Source organism: Elephas maximus, chromosome 1, assembly GCF_024166365.1.
Source record: "Elephas maximus indicus isolate mEleMax1 chromosome 1, mEleMax1 primary haplotype, whole genome shotgun sequence".
Lineage (NCBI taxonomy): Eukaryota > Metazoa > Chordata > Mammalia > Proboscidea > Elephantidae > Elephas > Elephas maximus.
This window is the reverse complement of record NC_064819.1, coordinates 151,756,575-151,779,311: the sequence shown is the minus strand read 5'-3', so window position 1 is coordinate 151,779,311 and position 22,737 is coordinate 151,756,575. Positions and strand designations below refer to the sequence as shown.

The 22,737-nt window shown below is 40.0% G+C and overlaps 1 protein-coding gene across 2 annotated transcripts in view; it reads left to right on the top strand.

Annotated features, from left to right (window-relative positions):
- CNR1 (cannabinoid receptor 1) overlaps nucleotides 1-22,468 on the top strand; it is a 28,034-nt gene extending 5,566 nt beyond the window's left edge. Inside the window, exons 2-3 of one of the 2 annotated variants that reach the window (XM_049897099.1) lie at nucleotides 20,958-21,106; nucleotides 21,182-22,468. In XM_049897099.1, the coding sequence (XP_049753056.1) occupies nucleotides 21,021-21,106; nucleotides 21,182-22,439 (1,344 nt within the window). In that variant the 5' untranslated portion in view covers nucleotides 20,958-21,020 and the 3' untranslated portion in view covers nucleotides 22,440-22,468. Of the gene's footprint in view, nucleotides 1-20,957 lie in introns of both variants that reach the window. The other variant, XM_049897088.1, reaches the window with a different exon arrangement.
- Nucleotides 22,469-22,737: the final 269 nt, after the last annotated feature.

Below are 22,737 nucleotides of genomic sequence, written 5' to 3'. Positions count from 1 at the left end.
TAAAAAAAAAAAAAGGTTTCTGCTTTCACGTATGGACATTTGTACAAGGTAAGCTTATAACATTGGTTTCTGCTGGTCAAGAGGCCAAAAAAGGTGTTTAACCAGTAAACCAATATCATTAGTCTCCCCAAAAAGTTTAGGTTTTATGCCTTTGTCACTACTGTTTGCTTTTAACTCAATTACAGTTAAAAATAAATTGACTTTATCTGTTCTTTGTAAAAAGGACTAGTGTAATGCTACTGTGATCTGAGTTTTTGGTTAATTCCAGTATGGTTGGTTAAATGGACCAGATTTTCATCTCGTTTCAGTCTCATTGCTACTGAAATTTGTAAATCATTTCTCTAGCTTTTGTAGAAGTTGTGCTGAGCAAACTGTACATATGAAGAAAAAGGAAAGCTAGATGGTTTAACACATAACCAAAGTAAGCAAAAGATTGTCCGAAGAATTCTGTATCTTTGCAGATTTGAGAATTTGGTTTTGGAAGATACACAACTACTTTGGGAAATGACATCTAACTTCTGACAAGCAAAAATTAAAAAAAAAGGGGAAACCTTTGAATGATTTTAGCCTTCTGCTAAGGAAGCTAATTATGAGCAATCTGCGATCCATTTTTATTGATGAAATAATTAGAGAGGGAACAGTCTGCCCAGAGTCATACATTTAAATGCTTTGGGAGACATTTCCATATATTTATAACTTTTAGATATTTTTGAAAGATGCTGACCAGCTATAAGCAGTGTAAATAAATTCCATAATTACCAGGGCAATTCTGTAAGATAATTTGCAGTGGATCTGAGTTACTTGGGCCCTCTGCAAAATTTCCATTTTAGTTTGTTCTTTTCTGGGTTCATCTCCTGTGAGGCATTATTTTATGGTTTTGGAGGAAAGAAGAACAGAAACAAACATTTCTAGCTAACAGAAAATAAACTGGGATGTTAATTTACTTTTTTCCTTCTCTCTTTGCTAAGTAGTCATGGGCTCCTTAACAGTGGTGTTGAAGAAATGGCTAGCAGCCCTATCAAACTTTGCATAGACTTTTTGAATAGAATTAAGGGAAAACAGTGTGGGGTTCTTAATTTATATCTGTATCCTGTGTAAATACATATTATATCTTAAAGCTTTCCTTTTGCTGGACAAGATATATAACAGTAAGTTTCCTGAAAAAGTTCAAAGAAGCCCTGGATTGTAGACTGAAAAACCTTGACAGGTCTCCCTCTCCTTATGGTTATTTCCCGGCTAGAATACGGTATTTTATTTCAGCCAAACAGGAGTATCTTGGTTTAGAATATCTTGCGTAGGAGGCTACTTTATCACAAACAGCCTCCCTTTGCAATCCATTTCAATGATTTAAAACCTATACTCATAGAATGGAGTCCCTGAGTGGCACAAACAGTTAAGCACTCAACTAGCTGAAAGATTGTTGGTTCGAACCCACCCAAAGGCACCTTGGAAGACAGGCCCAGCAGGCTGCTTCTGAAAGGTCACAGTCTTGAAGACCCTATGGAGTAGTTTTACTCTGCACACCTGGGCTAGCCATGAGTCGGAATCAACTTGACAGCAACTAACAACAACTCATAGAATTCTTTCTTCCTATCTGTCTTAGTTATCTAGAACTGCTGTAACAGAAATTTATTCTCTCAGAGTTTAGGAAGCTAGAAGTCTGAATATAGGGCACCAGCTCTAGGGGAAGTGTTTTTCTTTCTGTCAGCTCCAGGGAAAGTCCTTGCATTCAATCTTCCCTGGTCCAGGACCTTCTCGATGCAGGGACCCCGGTCCAAAGGACCTGCTCTGCTCCCGGCTCTTCTTGCTTGGTGGTCATGACGTCCCCCTCCTCTCTACTTGCTTCTCTCTTTTATATCTCCTAAGAGATTGACTCAAAATAGAACGTAATCCTGTAGATTGTTTCCTGTGTCGTTAATGTAACTGTTTCTAATCCTCCCTTTTTAACATCATAGAGGTTAAGATTTACAACACACAGGAAAACTACATTCCATCACAAAATGGAAGACAGCCACACAGTACTGGGAATCATGGCCTAGTCAAGTTGACACACATTTTGGGGGGACACGGTTCAATCTATAACATTATGTAACCTCAGTTCTTCTTCGAGGTTAATTCTGTCCTCCCTCCGTTTAGTCTTTTTCACTACCCTATAATGTGGGTATATAGGGTTGCTATGAGTCAGAATCAACTTGACAGCAATGGGTTTGGTTTTTTTTTTTTTAATAGCGTGACCCTGCATGTACTTAAAAACCACTAAATGACTTCTCAGACTGTTCTTTAAAATGCACACTAAAATTTCCAGCCCATTCTCCCCTATCTTCTCACCTAATTCTTTGTCTTCATTGTTTTTTTTTTCCTAAATACTTTCAGTTCCACAGCTGAGAGTCTCAGAATGCATCGTAGCATCCTACAAAGGGTTTGACCTTCAATGAGTACAATAGAACTACTTTGTGGTTTCAGTGGCATGAAAATTCTGTGTGTGCATCCAGTTTGCATGCTTACTTCTTAATTGTAACTACATTTCCAAAGATTATTTTGCATTACTACTGAATCCTAGTTCTTCCAGTTCTGTTTGTACATAATTATTTGCATCTTGAAAGCATACTTTTTCTGTTTATATCATGCGTTGTTGGTACACACTGAAAATTTTCTATTTAACATTTCAGCTAAAGTGAGTGGTGAACAAGTACCTAGTTTTTAAAAGAATATTTGAAGGGAAACCTGGATTTACACAATAATAAAGACCATATTTAAAATTTTTTCCAGTGAAAGAATGCTAGGAAAGAAGTTAAATTATTCAGAAAGCCATCGTATCCTTGATTTGTATGAAGTATTTGAACAAATATTCACTTTTCCTGTGAAATATTCCATTTTAGCTCCCGTAATAATATAAAATAATTTTATTATGACCTGGGTTGATGATTTCATATTTGGGAAGTAGAAAGCCCAAAGTTTCATAAAATAGAAATGCTTTGAGTTTGTTATTAAAATTGATTTTGGGCTCCTGAGACCTCTCCTCTGACTTTGAGCATCTCTTGGCATAAACATAGCGCCTGTTTTCTTGTAGAACTGCTTTCTTTTACTCATCCTTAATTACGTTCTTGAGGCAGAATTCCAAATACTCACAATTAATTTTTATCAATATATTAAATTTTTTCAATGCCCTTTTGCCCCAGAAATGCAATTAAAAATTTAGTTTTGATAAGCAGTAGTAATAAGCTACTTTAGCTTTCTGTAACATATTTTCTTATTTATGTTTTAATTAATTCAGTTGTAAAATGCATAAAACGTTGTAGCAGGAGAAGAATTTGCTCAACCAAAGCAAGAACTGTGTCCACTGAATAGAATAACAAATTGATTCCTGAGGGCTTATAAAAGCCACCCCATCTAGTGGTTGAATACTCACATAATTTCTCTTGACAAGTTGTTTTGAAAACACTTGCATATGGAGAAGCCCATTTGGAAAAGATCAATGAATAATAACATGCATTTGGGGGAAAGAAAAAGTCCATTATAATAATACTTTCATATATTGGCTTTAAAGGTCTATCAAGATCGTGCAATTAGAATTCATTAAAGGTTGTACATGTCACAAAGAGATCTCTTTAAATGTCAGTTATATGGCCAAGCATTGTGGTTTATGATACACACCCAGGCCAAACAAGAATTGGAATAAAAAGTAGATACTTGATCTTTGCTCGTAACTTCCACTTGTCATCAAAGTAACTCCCATTTTATGGTGAGATAAAAGATCCTGGGGTAAATAATTATTGATGCAGTTTATATCATTTTTTATCAGTTTATATCAGTTTTTTTCAGATGGAGGTTTGTATGGACCAAGATTCAGGGGTTTAATCCCCTTAATGATCATCTGGCTTATTGTCAAGGAAAGTTATCCACATTTACAAGCTATTCTGTTAAGTTAGACTAGTCACGGTGCTGATGCACACCAACATTCATTTAGTAAACAGGTAGTGAGTGCCTCCTCTGGGCCGGGCACTGTGCCAGGCAGAGGACATAAGGGCCATAGAAGCTGGGCCCCTACTCTCAAGGCATTCATGTCTGAAGGGTTTAGACACAAGAAGGACTAGTCCAGGGTGGCTTAGACTTGCCCATCATCTCCCCTGGGAGAAAACCTCAAAGACCATAGAAGAAGGGAATTTACACAGCCCATTACTATTTGATGTTTAAATATCTGATTGCCATCTGTGGGAATGTGGGCGGAGATAGGTGGGCTCTATTTGATGGAATGGAGAATCATTTCCTTTGCTTTCTTGTCCCTTATGCATTATTCAGGGGTGCTACGTGGATATATGTTCAGGGTAGTATATCACAGAAAGGGGCCCCTGGTGGTACAATGGTTGAGTGCTCAGCTGCTAACTGAAAAGTTGGTGGTTCAAACCCACCCAGTGGCTCTGTGGGAGAAAGACCTGGTGGTCTGCTCTCAAAGATTATAGCCTAGGAAACCCTATGGGGCAGTTTTACTTTGTCACATGGGGTCACTGCTTTGAGTTGAAGTTAACTCAGCAGCACCCAACAGCAACAAAAATGTCACAGAAAAGGTTTGTGGCTTGGAGTATAATGTCCACAGTGTTAGGAACAGAATGTGTGCTCGATACAAGTGTGTTAAGTGAAGTGTGTTAGGGTCTACAACTTCATATCCATCAGCCACATCGCTGCAGCCTTATGCCCACTGGGCACCAGAAGTCTAACAAGTGTTCTCTTGGAACCCTTCTGAAGTTTATAGCATTTCTTCTGTGTTGACTTCCAACTCCAGCCAAGAAGTTAGGAATTGTCCAGAGTCTTTTTCCCTCTGAGTCTAAGAGAACCACGCTGCTCATTAGGAAGCTGAGTTATTTCAAGTGAATTTGAATATCTCCTTGTGGAGAATGGATGTTTCAAACTTATAACCATCATGTCTCATTCTTACCTAAAGAAGGCACCCTCTCCGTTCCTCACTTATGTTATGGAAAACATCATTATCATCAACAAAAGTAGGTTTATAACCCTTAAAATTGACTAACGAGGAAGAAAAAAATCTTCCCTAATTTAAAAAATAGTGGTAGCAATGAGTTAGGCTTTGTTGTTTGTTAACGGTCACTACAAATAAGGTGCTGATTCAGGGTTAGGACTTAAAGCTTGTAGTTACTGCCATACCTTGTCCTTGAAGACCATGGGGCAAGGATTATTTGCAGGTGCTATGGACAACCTTTTAGCTGTCAGTAGATCATTCCTTCAGAATTTATTTGTTCATTTAGTAAAATTATCATGTACTATTTATTCCCACCTTTCCCCAAAACCAACCCTCCTGCCATCTCTAGAAGTGAAAGTTTCCCTGGTCCTTGGGAACCTTTCGAGTTACGAGCAAGGACTTGGAGTTACACAGACCTTGGTTGAAGTTCCACTGTGTCCCCTCTATTGACCTTGGGCAAAGTGTTTTACCTTTCCATACCTCAGTTTTCTTCTGTGTAGAATGAAAACCATAGTGCTGTAGTGGTTAAGAGCTGTGGCTGCTAACCAAAAGGTTAGCAGTTGGAATCCACCAGACACTCCTTGGAAAATCTAAGGGGCAGTTTCACCCTATCTTTTAGGGTGGCTATGAGCTGGAATCGACTGAACAGCAATGGGTTTGGATTTTTTTTTTTTTGGATGCTTTGTTTTCTCGTGTAGAATGGGGAGTATAAGAACACATTATACAATGCCTGGCACATAATAAAAATTCAAATGTTTTTTAATGAAAATATTTAGGAATTGGAATTTTCTCTGTTGTGTATTTACTCCCAAATTCTGTGAGATTGGAGCTGGGAGAAACAAGGCTTTTAGTTGGACTTGATTTGTATGCTCTTGGATTCAAAGAGAAAATATCCTTTTGTTGATAGATGAAGGAGAAGAAGCTGTGAGGAGCGTGCCACACAAGTTCAACAACATTAGAACACTTTTAGCTATTGCTGTTGTGTTCTGTAAAGACATGGACATGCTTACTTCGGAGTTCTTTGCATTTTGTGGACCAGAAAAATATATCACTTCCTGTTAGTAATGACGAAATCACATGTGCAAGACAAGGACAGTCTTATGAAGTATTTTGTGTATGGCGCATGGCTTCTACCAAACTTAAAATTTGGTATGTTCTTATTTAAGGCAAGGCCACTTCAGTTATGCTTGGTTACTTTTTTTCCCAGACTGTGTAGAAAAGGTATGTCTCTCAAAAAGGGCAAAGGCACTTAGTAGAAGGAAACATCTAAAGGGCAGAACAAAATTAAATGGTAAATGGAATCCATTATAAAAGTCAGCAGATCCTTTAATTTGTATCATTAGCTCACCTTCATGATAGGTTTTTCTTACAGCATTGTCACCTGATGATAAGTGCCTCAGCCAGTATAGTTTAAAGGCATCATTTTCTTGAGTCCAGAGATTCTTCAAGTTTTAACAAACTTTAAAAGTTAATTAGGCATACTTCAAGTTGAGTTTGAACAGCAGTATAGCTCTATAAGTGTCTGAATGTCTATTTAATTCATATTGATATATTTTTTATGAAAAATCTAACACTCACTCATATTGATAGTAGAGAATAGACCAGAGAAAGTGGTACAGTTAATAACTTTTATTCTATGTTACAATATATGAAAAACTAAAGCTTTGAGAGCCAACCAACCATTACCAGCATAATGAAATTTTCTTTTATATACAGGAAAAGAGGCTGACACTAACACAAGGAAGAAGGATTATGTATTTTTGCCCAGATTATTAGGATAATTAAGTCAATACTTTATTTCTCTTTGCTATAGAAAATGATGGGAAAAGTGGCCAAACTACTTTGCTAATGCCAAAATTATAATGATTAAGTAAGAGAAAAGACTGAGTTGCTCATTCAACTGTAACAGAAGCATCACTCATTGGGTTATGATTTTGGCCTGTGATACCAGCCATGTATATTGAGAATATGATTTAGATACAATGCAGTTCTAAGAGTCCATTAAAAATTTCCTTACTAACTTTAGAAAACTACATTAGCACAGTTGTTCCCCCCCCCCATCAAATTCATAGAAACAAGATGGGTTTCCAGCAATGAATAAAAAATAACAAACAGATATATCCAGCGGCACCTTCACTCTCTTGAGCCCTTCACAAGGTTCTTCCATGAGGCCAGCCTAGCAGAATAACACAGAACCAGCAAAGTAAGGAAAACAATAGGGCTAAACAAAGGCTGGGAACTCTTACATTTGATATCCTAGACTCATATCAATTTAGGCACTACGAGCTTGGTATTGCCTCCTTAAAGCATTGACAAACTTAGAATAATTGAGAAGGAGCATGGTGAGCCCACACAGTCTGCAATTGTATTAGGAAGTACCAGTCCTTTGGATGCTCCTAGTGGGTTTTCTGCTTTCCTGGACACAATATCCCACAAGAAGGAAATGTTGGCCTGCTGTGTATTCACCCAGGCCAGAGATGGTGCCCAGGCCAGAACATCCTACAAATATTGTCACTCTAGGTGCAACAGTGGTAAATATCGAAATTATTGAAATGTCCCTCTAACTAAAGAAAGTCTTCTTTAGCGGGACAATGAAAATTAAATAACATGCTATTAAATTTTACTGGTATAGAAATAGCTCTAATTGTATTTGAAACCTTATTTTGAGGGCCTACTCCATGCTCAGCTTAATCAGAACATGGATGCTTTACAGCTGTAAAGGTTACAGACACAAAGATATGGACTCTGGATAAACACTTTTTTAAAGCCTGTGTATGTTGCTGCCATGGGAGACTCTGGGTGATGCAAACAGTTAACATACTTGACTACTTACCTGTAGATTGGAGGTTTGAGTCCACCCAGAGGTGCCTTGGAAGAAAACCTTGGCATTCTACTTCCAAAAAATCAGCCATTGAAAACTCTATGGAGCACAGGTCTACCCTGACACATGGGGTTGCTGTGAGTCAGAATCAACTCAGTGGCTTGCTGCTATATCCATAAAATTCCTTTTGATGATACCGTAGGCTGGTAGTTGATGTGTATGATTGGAGAAGGGAGGCAAGTGTGCGTATAGAAAGATGGACAAAATAGCGAATAATAGAATTTCCAGAATTGAGGGTTAAAATATATTCAGTGTATTAAAATGTTTTTGTTATTTGAAAGGCATGATTTGTACCTTAAATCATTAGAATATGTTGGCTATATTTTTTAAAAGTAGAGTTCTAGGGAAATCCTCTTAAATGTCACTGGATTTTTCTTTTACTATAACTGTAAAAAAAACCAGCTGCTTCTATAATGGGGCATCTATGCATCTTGCTAGAAATTTCCAATTATGGTTTTCCCAGTAGCAAACAAAAACGATTAATGGTAGCTGCATCCCCCAAAGCCTAAACTGTATTACTAATGAATTCTCAAAGAAGACTCTCAATGCAAAAATAATAATAATAACAAGGTGGAAATTACTGTAATAATCCAAATGTAGAAATAAAGGAAAAAATTACCAAAATGCAGAGAACAATTTTCCTGCCATGATCCCATTAACTGTTAAAATAGCTTGTGCTCAGTGGTGTTTTGATATTACTAAGGTCCTTGAACTGAACAAAATCCATGTATTTTTTAACTGTACTCTTTAATTAAACTTGGCTAGTATCTTATTATCAGACAGAAATTACTCTATATCTCATAACCACACCATACACTGGCTCAGATTTTAACAAGCTAATTTGTTTTAATGAAAGTGCTTGGTTGCATTAAAATGGAAAATTGTGATCACATATGTGGTGATCTTAATGTAGAATAAATCACAGGAACACATGTTTTTGTATTACTCAAATAAGGTCTGTGATCCTTTGTCTTCACTGAAGAAGCTTTGTAGCTCTTCCAAATACTGACTAAAATTTTAATCCTTGGGGCCATGCCAGTAGGCAAATTTACCTAGATGGGCTGGGATAGGAAATGGTGATTTAGTAGGCAGTAGTTGTAATTATGGACAAAATGCCTCAATTTCTGTTTGTAAGAGAGTAGAAGACTTGAATATATTAAAGATGCAAAATAGCTTTACTGTAGTTGTGTCCCTGTAGGACAGAGTAGAACTGCCCCATAGGGCTTCCAAGGAGTGGCTGGTGGATTTGAACTGCCAGCCTTTTGGTTAGCAGCCAAGCTCTTAACCACTGTGCCACCAGGGCTCCAGCTTCACTTTAGTTGTTGTTAATTCTTAAGACAGTGTACAAAGTCCAAAAGCAGAGACCCTGGAGTTTGACAGACACAGATTCAGCTGCAAACCCTTCATATTCTAGGCAACTTAATTAACATCTAATGGCCTCTGTTTCCTCATCTGTGAAATGGGGTTAAAAAATAAATACACGCTAGGGTTATCATGACAATTTAGTGACAGAATGTGCATAAAGCCTTTCAAGTGCCTGAATATAATAGACATTCAATTGAAAGTTTCCCCTCCTGCACCTTTGTGTATCTCTTCTATTTGCTTCTTGCTTGAAGTGCTGAGACAAACATAAAATTGAACGAGCAACTTATGATCTAATTAACACAATAAATTACCTTGAAATATAATTAATAGTATATGGCAGGTAGCCATTAGTACTAAGTAATGATAATAATTAATATTTATTAAAGACTTATTTTTGTGCCAGGCACTGTGCTAAGTGTCTTGCCTGCATTCTTTCACTGAATTTTCAGTACAATTCTATGTAGGCATTATCATCATTATCATTATCTCCATTTTGTGAATGAAAAAACTGAGGTTTAGAAAGTGTAATTAGTTGCCCAAGTATAAGACTGACACTAATCTTGGTCTTCTAACTCCTAATTCAATGCTTTCCACTGACTAGTGCTTTGGCTAGTTGCTATCAGTGGGTAAAAGAAGGGATATGGCAGTGTCCCTGACGTATATTAGAGAGGTGTTGTATCATAAAGGTTAAGAGCAAAGGCTCCAGACCTGCATATCCAATACGGTAGCCGCAAACCACATGTAGCTATTAAGTACTTGAAATGTGGCTAGTGCCACATTTGAAATGATAATATTTTACATATATTGGGTTAAAGAAAATAGTATTAAATTTAATTTCATCTTTACCTTTTTCTTTTTACCTGGCTACTAGAAAATTTAAAATTGCATATGTAGCTTGCATTACACTTCTATTGGGTTGTGCTGCTCTAGAGCCAGAACATCTAGCTCTGCCACCTATGAGCTGTGTGAATGACAAATTATGCTCTCTGTGCCTTTCATCTGTAAAATGGGAATAAGTAAAGCATCTACCTGATAGGGTCACTGTGAGAATAAACGGATTGATACATGCGAGAGGCTCAGGTTGCCACCTGCACGTAATCACTCTATAAGTGCTCAAAAGGGGAAAATCAGCAAGACTTGGTGATTCTAGAGGCCAAGAAGGAGGCGGTCCAAGGTAAGTCCAAGGTATGAGCTTAGGTGCAATACTGTAAGAAATGTGAAAAATGACGCACTTAAAAGTAATTCACTGCAGCATATTTATAATAGCCAAAAATGATAAACAACCTAAACCTCCACCAGTAGGAGGCTGATCGTATGGATCTAACAGCTCATTAAGGCAGCTGCTCTATGGTGAGGGATGTCTTTGTAGGCTTATATGGAGTTGTTACAACATATGCAGAACAGTGTGTATAGTATGTTATTGTTTGTTAAAGAGAGACTAATATATATATATAGGGACCCCATGTACAACAGAATGGAATACTGCCCTGTCCTGTGCCAATCTCACAATTGTTGTTATGCTTGAGCCCATTGTTGCAACCACCGTGTCAATCCATCTTGTTGAGGGTCTTCTTTTTCGCTGACCCTGTACTTTTTTTTTTTTTTTTCTTTTTTTTTTTTTATAATAACTTTTATTAAGCTTCAAGTGAACGTTTACAAATCCAATCAGTCTGTCACATATAAGTTTACATACATCTCACTCCCTACTCCCACTTACTCTCCCCGTCTTGAGTCAGCCCTTTCAGTCTCTCCTTTCTTGACAATTTTGCCGGCTTCCCTCTCTCTCTATCCTCCCATCCCCCCTCCAGACAAGAGTTGCCAACACAATCTCAAGTGTACACCTGATATAATTAGCTCACTCTTCATCAGCGTCTCTCTCCCACCCGCTGACCAGTCCCTTTCATGTCTGATGAGTTGTCTTCAGGGATGGTTCCTGTCCTGTGTCAACAGAAGGTCTGGAGAGCATGACCGCCGGGATTCCTCCAGTCTCAGTCAGACCATTAAGTTTGGTCTTCTTATGAGAATTTGGGGTCTGCATCCCACTGCTCTCCTGCTCCCTCAGGGGTCCTCTGCTGAGCTCCCTGTCAGGGCAGTCATCGATTGTGGCCGGGCACCAACTAGTTCTTCTGGTCTCAGGATGATGTAGGTCTCTGGTTCATGTGGCCCTTTCTGTCTCTTGGGCTCTTAGTTGTCATGTGGGCTTGGTGTTCTTCATTTTCCTTTGCTCCAGGTGGGTTGAGACCAATTGCTGCATCTTAGATGGCTGCTTGTTAGCATTTAAGACCCCAGACGCCACATTTCAAAGTGGGATGCAGAATGATTTCATAATAGAATTATTTTGCCAATTGACTTAGAAGTCCCCGCAAACCATGTTCCCCAGACCCCCGCGCTTGCTCCGCTGAGCTTTGAAGCATTCATTTTATCCCGGAAACTTCTTTGCTTTTGGTCCAGTCCAATTGAGCTGACCTTCCATGTATTGAGTGTTGTCTTTCCCTTCACCTAAAGCAGTTCTTATCTACTGATTAATCAATAAAAAAACCCTCTCCCACCCTCCCTCCCTCCCCCCCTCGTAACCACAAAAGTATGTGTTCTTCTCAGGTTTACTATTTCTCAAGATCTTATAATAGTGGTCTTATACAGTATTTGTCCTTTTGCCTCTGACTCATTTCGCTCAGCATAATGCCTTCCAGGTTCCTCCATGTTATGAAATGTTTCAGAGATTCGTCACTGTTCTTTATCGATGCGTAGTATTCCATTGTGTGAATATACCACAATTTATTTACCCATTCATCCGTTGATGGACACCTTGGTTGCTTCCAACTTTTTGCTATTGTAAACAGAGCTGCAATAAACATGGGTGTGCATATATCTGTTTGTATGAAGGCTCTTGTATCTCTAGGGTATATTCCGAGGAGTGGGATTTCTGGGTTGTATGGTAGTTCTATTTCTAACTGTTTAAGATAACGCCAGATAGATTTCCAAAGTGGTTGTACCATTTTACATTCCCACCAGCAGTGTATGAGAGTTCCAATCTCTCCGCAGCCTCTCCAACATTTATTATTTTGTGTTTTTTGGATTAATGCCAGCCTTGCTGGTGTGAGATGGAATCTCATCGTAGTTTTAATTTGCATTTCTCTAATGGCTAATGATCGAGAGCATTTTCTCATGTATCTGTTGGCTGCCTGAATATCTTCTTTAGAGAAATGTGTGTTCATATCCTTTGCCCACTTCTTGATTGGGTTGTTTGTCTTTTTGTGGTTGAGTTTTGACAGAATCATGTAGATTTTAGAGATCAGGCGCTGGTCGGAGATGTCATAGCTGAAAATTCTTTCCCAATCTGTAGGTGGTCTTTTTACTCTTTTGGTGAAGTCTTTAGATGAGCATAGGTGTTTGATTTTTAGGAGCTCCCAGTTATCGGGTTTCTCTTCATCATTTTTGGTAATGTTTTGTATTCTGTTTATACCTTGTATTAGGGCTCCTAGGGTTGTCCCAATTTTTTCTTCCATGATCTTTATCGTTTTAGTCTTTATGTTTAGGTCTTTGATCCACTTGGAGTTAGTTTTTGTGCATGGTGTGAGGTATGGGTCCTGTTTCATTTTTTTGCAAATGGATATCCAGTTATGCCAGCACCATTTGTTAAAAAGGCTGTCTTTTCCCCAGTTAATTGACACTGGTCCTTTGTCAAATATCAGCTGCTCATACGTGGATGGATCTATGTCTGGGTTCTCAATTCTGTTCCATTGGTCTATGTGTCTGTTGTTGTACCAATACCAGGCTGTTTTGACTACTGTGGCTGTATAATAGGTTCTGAAGTCAGGTAAGGTGAGGCCTCCCACTTTCTTCTTCTTTTTCAGTAGTGCTTTGCTTATCCGGGGCTTTTTTCCCTTCCATATGAAATTGGTGATTTGTTTCTCTATCCCCTTAAAATATGACATTGGAATTTGGATCGGAAGTGCGTTAAATGTATAGATGGCTTTTGGTAGAATAGACATTTTTACTATGTTAAGTCTTCCTATCCATGAGCAAGGTATGTTTTTCCACTTAAGTATGTCCTTTTGAATTTCTTGTAGTAGAGCTTTGTAGTTTTCTTTGTATAGGTCTTTTACATCCTTGGTAAGATTTATTCCTAAGTATCTTATCTTCTTGGGGGCTACCGTGAATGGTATTGATTTGGTTATTTCCTCTTCGGTGTTCTTTTTGTTGATGTAGAGGAATCCAAGTGATTTTTGTATGTTTATTTTATAACCTGAGACTCTGCCAAACTCTTCTATTAGTTTCAGTAGTTTTCTGGAGGATTCCTTAGGGTTTTCTGTGTATATAATCATGTCATCTGCAAATAGTGATAACTTTACTTCTTCCTTGCCAATCCGGATACCTTTTATTTCTTTGTCTAGCCTGATTGCCCTGGCTAAGACTTCCAACACGATGTTGAATAAGAGCGGTGATAAAGGGCATCCTTGTCTGGTTCCCGTTCTCAAGGGAAATGCTTTCAGGTTCTCTCCATTTAGAGTGATATTGGCTGTTGGCTTTGCATAGATGCCCTTTATTATGTTGAGGAATTTTCCTTCAATTCCTATTTTGGTAAGAGTTTTTATCATAAATGGGTGTTGGACTTTGTCAAATGCCTTTTCTGCATCAATTGATAAGATCATGTGGTTTTTGTCTTTTGTTTTATTTATGTGATGGATTACATTAATGGTTTTTCTGATATTAAACCAGCCTTGCATACCTGGTATAAATCCCACTTGATCAGGGTGAATTATTTTTTTGATGTGTTGTTGGATTCTATTGGCTAGAATTTTGTTGAGGATTTTTGCATCAATGTTCATGAGGGATATAGGTCTATAATTTTCTTTTTTTGTAATGTCTTTACCTGGTTTTGGTATCAGGGAGATGGTGGCTTCATAGAATGAGTTGGGTAGTATTCCGTCATTTTCTATGCTTTGGAATACCTTTAGTAGTAGTGGTGTTAACTCTTCTCTGAAAATTTGGTAGAACTCTGCAGTGAAGCCGTCCGGGCCAGGACTTTTTTTTGTTGGGAGTTTTTTGATTACCGTTTCAATCTCTTTTTTTGTTATGGGTCTATTTAGTTGTTCTGCTTCTGAATGTGTTAGTTTAGGTAGGTAGTGTTTTTCAAGGAATTCATCCATTTCTTCTAGGTTTTCAAATTTGTTAGAGTACAATTTTTCATAATAATCTGAAATGATTCTTTTAATTTCATTTGGTTCTGTTGTGATGTGGTCCTTCTCATTTCTTATTCGGGTTATTTGTTTCCTTTCCTGTATTTCTTTAGTCAGTCTAGCCAATGGTTTATCAATTTTGTTAATTTTTTCAAAGAACCAGCTTTTGGCTTTGTTAATTCTTTCAATTGTTTTTCTGTTCTCTAATTCATTTAGTTCAGCTCTAATTTTTATTATTTGTTTTCTTCTGGTGCCTGATGGATTCTTTTGTTGCTCACTTTCTATTTGTTCAAGTTGTAGGGACAGTTCTCTGATTTTGGCTCTTTCTTCTTTTTGTATGTGTGCATTTATTGATATAAATTGACCTCTGAGCACTGCTTTTGCTGTGTCCCAGAGGTTTTGATAGGAAGTATTTTCATTCTCGTTGCTGTCTATGAATTTCCTTATTCCCTCCTTGATGTCTTCTATAACCCAGTCTTTTTTCAGGAGGGTATTGTTCATTTTCCAAGTATTTGATTTCTTTTCCCTCGTTCTTCTGTTATTGATCTCTAGTTTTATTGCCTTGTGGTCTGAGAAGATGCTTTGTAATATTTCGATGTTTTGGACTCTGCAAAGGTTTGTTTTATGACCTAATATGTGGTCTATTCTAGAGAATGTTCCATGTGCGCTAGAAAAAAAAGTATATTTTGCAGCAGTTGGGTGGAGAGTTCTGTATAAGTCAATGAGGTCAAGTTGGTTGATTGTTGTAATTAGATCTTCCGTGTCTCTGTTGAGCTTCTTACTGGATGTCCTGTCCTTCTCCGAAAGGGGTGTGTTGAAGTCTCCTACTATAATTGTGGAGGTATCTATCTCGCTTTTCAGTTCTGTTAAAATTTGATTTATATATCTTGCAGCCCTGTCATTGGGTGCGTAAATATTTAATATGGTTATGTCTTCCTGATCAATTGTCCCTTTTATCATTATATAGTGTCCTTCTTTATCCTTTGTGGTGGATTTAAGTCTAAAGTCTATTTTGTCAGAAATTAATATTGCTACTCCTCTTCTTTTTTGCTTATTGTTTGCTTGATATACTTTTTTCCATCCTTTGAGTTTTAGTTTGTTTGTGTCTCTAAGTCTAAGGTGTGTCTCTTGTAGGCAGCATATAGATGGATCGTGTTTCTTTATCCAGTCTGTGACTCTCTGTCTCTTTATTGGTGCATTTAGTCCATTTACATTCAGGGTAATTATAGATAAATAAGTTTTTAGTGCTGTCATTTTGATGCCTTTTTATGTGTGTTGTTGACAATTTCATTTTTCCACATACTTTTTTGTGCTGAGGCGTTTTTCTTAGTAAATTGTGAGATCCTCACTTTCATAGTGTTTGACTTTATGTTAGTTGAGTCGTTACGTTTTTCTTGGTTTTTGTCTTGAGTTATAGAGTTGTTATACCTTTTTGTGGTTACCTCATTATATACCCCTATTTTTCTAAGTAAAAACCTAACTTGTATTGTTCTATATCGCCTTGTATCACTCTCCATATGGCAGTTCAATGCCTCCTGTATTTAGTCCCTCTTTTTGATTATTGTGATCTTTTACCTATTGACTTCCATGATTCCCTGTTATGTGTATTTTTTTTTAATTAATCTTAATTTGTTTGTTTTTGTGATTTCCCTATTTGAGTTGATATCAGGACGTTCTGTTTTGTGACCTTGTGTTGTGCTGATATCTGATATTATTGGTTCTCTGACCAAACAATATCCTTTAGTATTTCTTGTAGCTTTGGTTTGGTTTTTGCAAATTCTCTAAACTTGTGTTTGTCTGTAAATATCTTAATTTCGCCTTCATATTTCAGAGAGAGTTTTGCTGGATATATGATCCTTGGTTGGCAGTTCTTCTCCTTCAGTGTTCTGTATATGTCGTCCCATTCCCTTCTTGCCTGCATGGTTTCTGCTGAGTAGTCAGAACATATTCTTATTGATTCTCCCTTGAAGGAAACCTTTCTTTTCTCCCTGGCTGCTTTTAAAATTTTCTGTTTATCTTTGGTTTTGGTGAGTTTGATGATAATATGTCTTGGTGTTTTTCTTTTTGGATCAATCTTAAATGGGGTTCGATGAGCATCTTGGATAGATATCCTTTCGTCTTTCATGATGTCAGGGAAGTTTTCTGTCAGAAGTTCTTCAACTATTTTCTCTGTGTTTTCTGTCCCCCCTCCCTGTTCTGGGACTCCAATCACCCGCAGGTTATCCTTCTTGATAGAGTCCCACATAATTCTTAGGGTTTCTTCATTTTTTTTAATTCTTTTATCTGATTTTTTTTCAGCTATGTTGGTGTTGATTCCCTGGTCCTCCAGATGTCCCAGTCTGCATTCTAATTGCTCGAGTCTGCTCCTCTGACTTTCTAGTGTGTTGTCTAATTCTGTTATTTTATTGTTAATCTTTTGGATTTCTACATGTTGTCTCTCTATGGATTCTTGCAACTTATTAATTTTTCCAGTATGTTCTTGAATAATCTTTTTGAGTTCTTCAACAGTTTTATCAGTGTGTTCCTTGGCTTTTTCTGCAGATATCCTAATTTCATTTGTGATATCATTAAGCATTCTGTAAATTAGTTTTTTATATTCTGTATCTGATAATTCCAAAATTGTATCTTCATTTGGGAAAGATTTTGATTCTTTTGTTTGGGGAGTTGGAGAAGCTGTCACGGTCTGCTTCTTTAAGTGGTTTGATATGGATTGTTGTCTCCGAGCCATCACTGGGAAACTAGTTTTTCCAGAAAATCCGCTAAAAAAAAACTGCAGTCAGATCCCTATCAGAGTTCTCCCTCTGGCTCAGGCTATTCAGATGTTAATGAAGCCGCCTGGGGAGGGTGGGGGAGGGAACAGAGAGATAGGAGAGTAGCACCTCAGAATATAGCCAGAGTTGCTTGTCTTGCTTGGAAAGACTATTATATCTGAGATTCCCGCGGGCGCGTCGCCTATGTGTGCTGTCTGTGTGGAGATTGCCCCCGGGGGGTCTGGCCCGCTGGAGTCACGGTCAGATCCTCCGCTTCCAGCCCCACGCCCAGCGTCAAGGCTCCCCTACTGGGACGGTGCACTCTCGACTCCAAAATCAGTCGCTGCCTCCCGGGGACTTCTCGTCCCTCCAGCCGCGTGGCCGTGCCGCCCCCGAGAACCAGGTGGGCCCCCTCCCGGGGTTAGTTCAGATGGGTGGAGTAGCTCCCCGTGCTTGTGCCGTGACCGAGTGTCCCGGGTGGAACGCTGTTCTCCCCGCTCCAATACCAGTCGCTGCCTCCCGGGGACTTCTCCTACCGGCTGCGTCCCACGCCGCCCGCGCGACCCGGATGGTCACCTTCCCGGGGTTAGTTCAGGGGGTGGAGCAACTCTCCGTGTTTATGGCGTACCTGCGTGCAGTCCAAATCCCTGTGGGACGGTTCCCCGGCTCGGGTGCTGCTCTTTCTGCTCCAAGATCAGTCACTGCCTCCCGGGGACTTCTCCTAACGGCTGCGTCCCACGCCGCCCGTGGAACCGGCTAGTCCCCCTCCCGGGGTTAGTTCAGGGGGGTGGAGCAGGTCTCTGTGCTTGTGCCGTACCTGACTGGTATGCTGGCTCCAGGCTCTGGAAACAATCGCTGCTTCCCCGTATTAGTTCGTTCTCCGTCTCTAAATCTGTGTTTGTTGTTCAGGGTTCGTAGATTGTTATGTATGTGATCGATTCACTTGTTTTTCCGTGTCTTTGTTGTAAGAGGGATCCGAGGTAGCGTCTGCCTAGTCCGCCATCTTGGCTCCGCCTCTCCCCCGACCCTGTACTTTTGCAAGCAAAGTGTGTGTAAATGTATATATTATTTGCTTAAATATGCATGGAATATCTCTGGAAGGGGTAATAAGAAATAGTTTATTTCTTGTCTCTAAGGTAGAAGACTGGTTCGCTGGAGGGGGTGTTAGTTACTTGAGGGATGATGAATTATGGAAAAGAGATCATAGAATGGCTCCCAGTAGCTACTTGGAAATGTGGATCCAAGTTTTGGTCTTTAGGCCAAATACCCATTGAGGTAATTACCTTTCTCTCCTCTAATTTTAAGCAAATGCAAGTAAGTATTATTAAATAACTGGTTTAATGCAGCAGCTAATGAAATTCAGCTGTCACTTTATTAGGTTTGCGTGAACATTTCAGAACTCTGAGGGAGCCACCCTTCCCTGTGCTCGCCCTCTCTTCAGCTGTCATGTTAGTGAATCACTTAAGAAGAAAAGACACCATTCCTGTACTCGGAAACCATAGTCTAGTTACTGTTATACAATTTGATGAAACCTATGAAAGAAACGTGAACTGGGCGAGCTAATTCTGCCTGATGGGAAGACCTGTTCACAGAAATGAAAGTAAGATTGGAACTAGGCCTTGAAAGATAAGTGTACCAGGCAGAAAGCTTGGAAATGAGTATTTCAGGCAGAGGGAAGGGCAGAAGGAGAGGAGGAAGATAGGCAGGTGCAGTGGTATATGCAGAGAGCAGCAGGTCATCTCGTGTGGCAGGAGTAAGCTATGTGTTCAAGAATGAGTTGAGAGGCAAAATGTGGGTTTGAGGAAATGCTGGGGCCATGGAAGGAATAGTTCGCTCACACATTGTGGCTAACTTGTGACTCTTTGATTATGGATGAAAACTTCATTCATTTCAATGTAAATGGAGTTTTTTAAGTAAACATAAATTTGTAAAAAGCAAGAGTTAATTCATGGAAATAGCCCACTGGTGGGATACATAGGACATATTCTGGAAGTGACGAGGGTATGCGAAAGGGTATAACCAAGGGATCCATAAACAGAACCCAGGGACACTTGAGAGTTAACAGTTGGAGCTAGGCTAGGTTAGGGATTCAGGAGAGATTTTAAGTAAAAGAACCAGGAAGCTCTGCAACCAGCTTGGTTGTTGGGTATTTCTGTATCCTTTATTTCTGTATCCTCAGCTAGTAGCCTATGCCTCTGGAATACTGCTCTGACTTGGCTGGAGTTGACACAGTCTACATGGTTTTTACCCTGGAACTCCTGCCTCTGGTCAAGCAGCTGATAGCTCCCATGTGCCTTTTTCTGTGGCAGTGCAGGGGCTTGGAGAGGGAGTGTGTGTATAGAACTGGCTCAAAGGCCCAGACTAAGGGGTAAAGCTCTAATTTCCTGAATCATGACAGAAAGTTACCCATGGAGGATTCAGGGCCTTTGGTTTGGTGGTGCCTCCATATTGCCATCATAGGCTACACTGCTCAAGAAAAAGGGCTACAGGACCATGGGGGGAGGGGCCAAGGGAGCCCACCTGGCTTACTAGTCCCATTAGTGCTGAGGGCTCTTAGTTTGTGGCAGGGACTCTGTCTTTCTTGCCACTTCTGTATCCCTAGTGTCTATACCATGCTTAGCACATAGTAGATGCTCAATAATTTGTTGACTGGATGAATAAATAAATGAATGAGTGATTGATTCAGATAGATAGGATCTGAATTTTAGCTGGAGGACCCAGAACTTTTTACTTTGTTCCAAAATAATGACTGACCCTTTTTTCCCCCCAATGTACACAAGACAATCAATATATAAAATGTTGGTTTTTATGATTATTTTAGTTATTTTGGATATCAATTAATGCTTCTAACTTTCATAAATTATAGAACCTAATAGCCACATTTCAAACAGTAAAAGCAACCAAATTCCTTAATAAGAATCAAACCACCATTAATATTTGGCCCCCTCATCTCAGCCATCCTTGTTTTTGCATGGAAAGCCATGGACACCATCAAGCCTGTCTCCTGTCACCTGCTCATGGGGGACACTATCAGGCAGTCCTATCCATCATCAGTCTTTTCCAGTGTTAAAGACCTCGGTTTCCCGTAAGCCTCAGTGCAGGTTTGCCCTTCATGAAATTTTTGTTGCCTGGTGTAGAATTTTGGAGCTGAAGTTCATCTCAGCTATGACTCAGTTCCAACCTCTCCTTCTCTGAGTGAAGAAGCTTACCTGGTGCAGTCAGGTTTCAAACCCAGATCTGCCCAGCATGTTCTCATGCTTTCTCCTATTCTCAATAATTTCTTCCTTATCTTTACACTTAACACATAGCCTATGCAATTCAATACTTGATTCTACGCAGTCTTGTTCTTTGGCTGTCTTATCTGTGTGACAGGTGATAAAGTCTTCAAGAGCAGAGATGTGCCCGGTTCCCAATAGCATTAGGATCCTGTGTGGTGTGTTTGCGATGGTAGAAGCCTGGTGATTAACACTTCCTAACACAACCATGAAATGCACACTACACCAAGAAACATTCCATTTATGTTGGCCTATCAGACTCTGGAGATCCATATGAGACTTACATGGTGATATAATCCAGGGAGCTTAAATATTGAAGGAAACATGTTTCTGGTGTCCTGCTCCATTGTCCAACTATGAGAGGCTTTTCTCTGAGTGGCTGACTCATTCAGTTTGCTGAATCTACAAGCCCTTGACCTGTGTTCAGAGAAAGGAATGAAGTAACACCATGCTACCTGTTTGGGGTGTTTACAGTGGCTTTTTATATTCTCCTGGTTTTCTCATCATTTTATTTGTTTTCCCTCCTGTTAGGATTCCCTCCTGCGAGTCTCTTTCCATGTCATTTTGAGTCAGGCCTAGTCGAAGACTGAGGTTATGAAGTCAATCCTAGATGGCCTTGCAGATACCACCTTTCGCACCATCACGACAGACCTTCTCTACGTGGGCTCCAATGACATTCAGTACGAAGACATCAAAGGTGACATGGCATCCAAATTAGGATACTTCCCACAGAAATTTCCTTTAACTTCTTTTAGGGGAAGTCCCTTCCAAGAAAAGATGACTGCAGGAGACAACCCCCAGTTAGTCCCAGCAGACCAGGTGAACATTACAGAATTTTACAACAAGTCTCTTTCGTCCTACAAGGAAAATGAGGAGAACATTCAGTGTGGGGAGAACTTCATGGACATGGAGTGCTTCATGATTCTGAACCCTAGCCAGCAGCTGGCCATCGCTGTGCTGTCCCTCACGCTGGGCACCTTCACAGTTCTGGAGAACCTGCTGGTGCTGTGCGTCATCCTGCACTCCCGCAGCCTCCGCTGCAGGCCTTCATACCACTTCATTGGCAGCCTGGCGGTGGCAGACCTCCTTGGCAGTGTCATTTTTGTCTACAGCTTTGTTGACTTCCATGTGTTCCACCGCAAAGATAGCCCCAACGTGTTTCTGTTCAAACTGGGTGGAGTCACAGCCTCCTTCACTGCCTCTGTGGGCAGCCTGTTTCTCACAGCCATCGATAGGTACATATCTATTCACAGGCCTCTGGCCTATAAGAGGATCGTCACCCGGCCGAAGGCCGTGGTGGCATTTTGCCTGATGTGGACCATAGCGATTGTGATTGCCGTGTTGCCTCTCCTAGGCTGGAACTGCAAGAAACTGCAATCCGTTTGCTCAGACATTTTCCCACTCATTGATGAAACCTACCTGATGTTCTGGATCGGAGTCACCAGCGTGCTGCTCCTCTTTATTGTATATGCATACATGTACATTCTCTGGAAGGCTCACAGCCACGCAGTACGCATGATTCAGCGCGGCACCCAGAAGAGCATCATCATTCACACGTCAGAGGATGGCAAAGTCCAGGTGACTCGGCCAGACCAAGCCCGCATGGACATTAGGCTGGCTAAGACCCTGGTCCTGATCCTGGTGGTTTTAATCATCTGCTGGGGCCCTCTGCTTGCGATCATGGTGTATGATGTCTTTGGGAAGATGAACAAGCTCATTAAGACGGTGTTTGCATTCTGCAGTATGCTCTGTCTCCTTAACTCCACCGTGAACCCCATCATCTACGCTCTGAGGAGCAAGGACCTGAGGCATGCCTTCCGGAGCATGTTCCCCTCCTGTGAAGGTACCGCGCAGCCTCTTGATAACAGCATGGGGGACTCGGACTGCCTGCACAAACATGCCAACAATGCAGCCAGTGTTCATAGGGCCGCAGAGAGCTGCATCAAGAGCACGGTCAAGATTGCCAAGGTGACCATGTCTGTGTCCACAGACACGTCTGCCGAGGCTCTGTGAGCCTGATGCCTCCCTGGCAGCACAGGAAACGGAATCCTTTTTTTTTTTTTTTGTCTTTTTAAAGCTCAAAATCTAGAGGAGTCGGTCGTCTCATCGGTTATATTTTTAAGTTTACCGTGCTCAGTGAAAAGGTGATTGTCACCATGATCATTTATCAATTCTCTGACGTTTCAACAGTTTAGATTCTCAAAGTCTGTTCTTCAAGGGTTTACAGTGAAGAAAGCCTGCTGCTTAAATGACTGAAAGGTCTTTCAGAATCTCAATAAAATAAGAGGAAAACTTTTGGCTACGCAGTTTG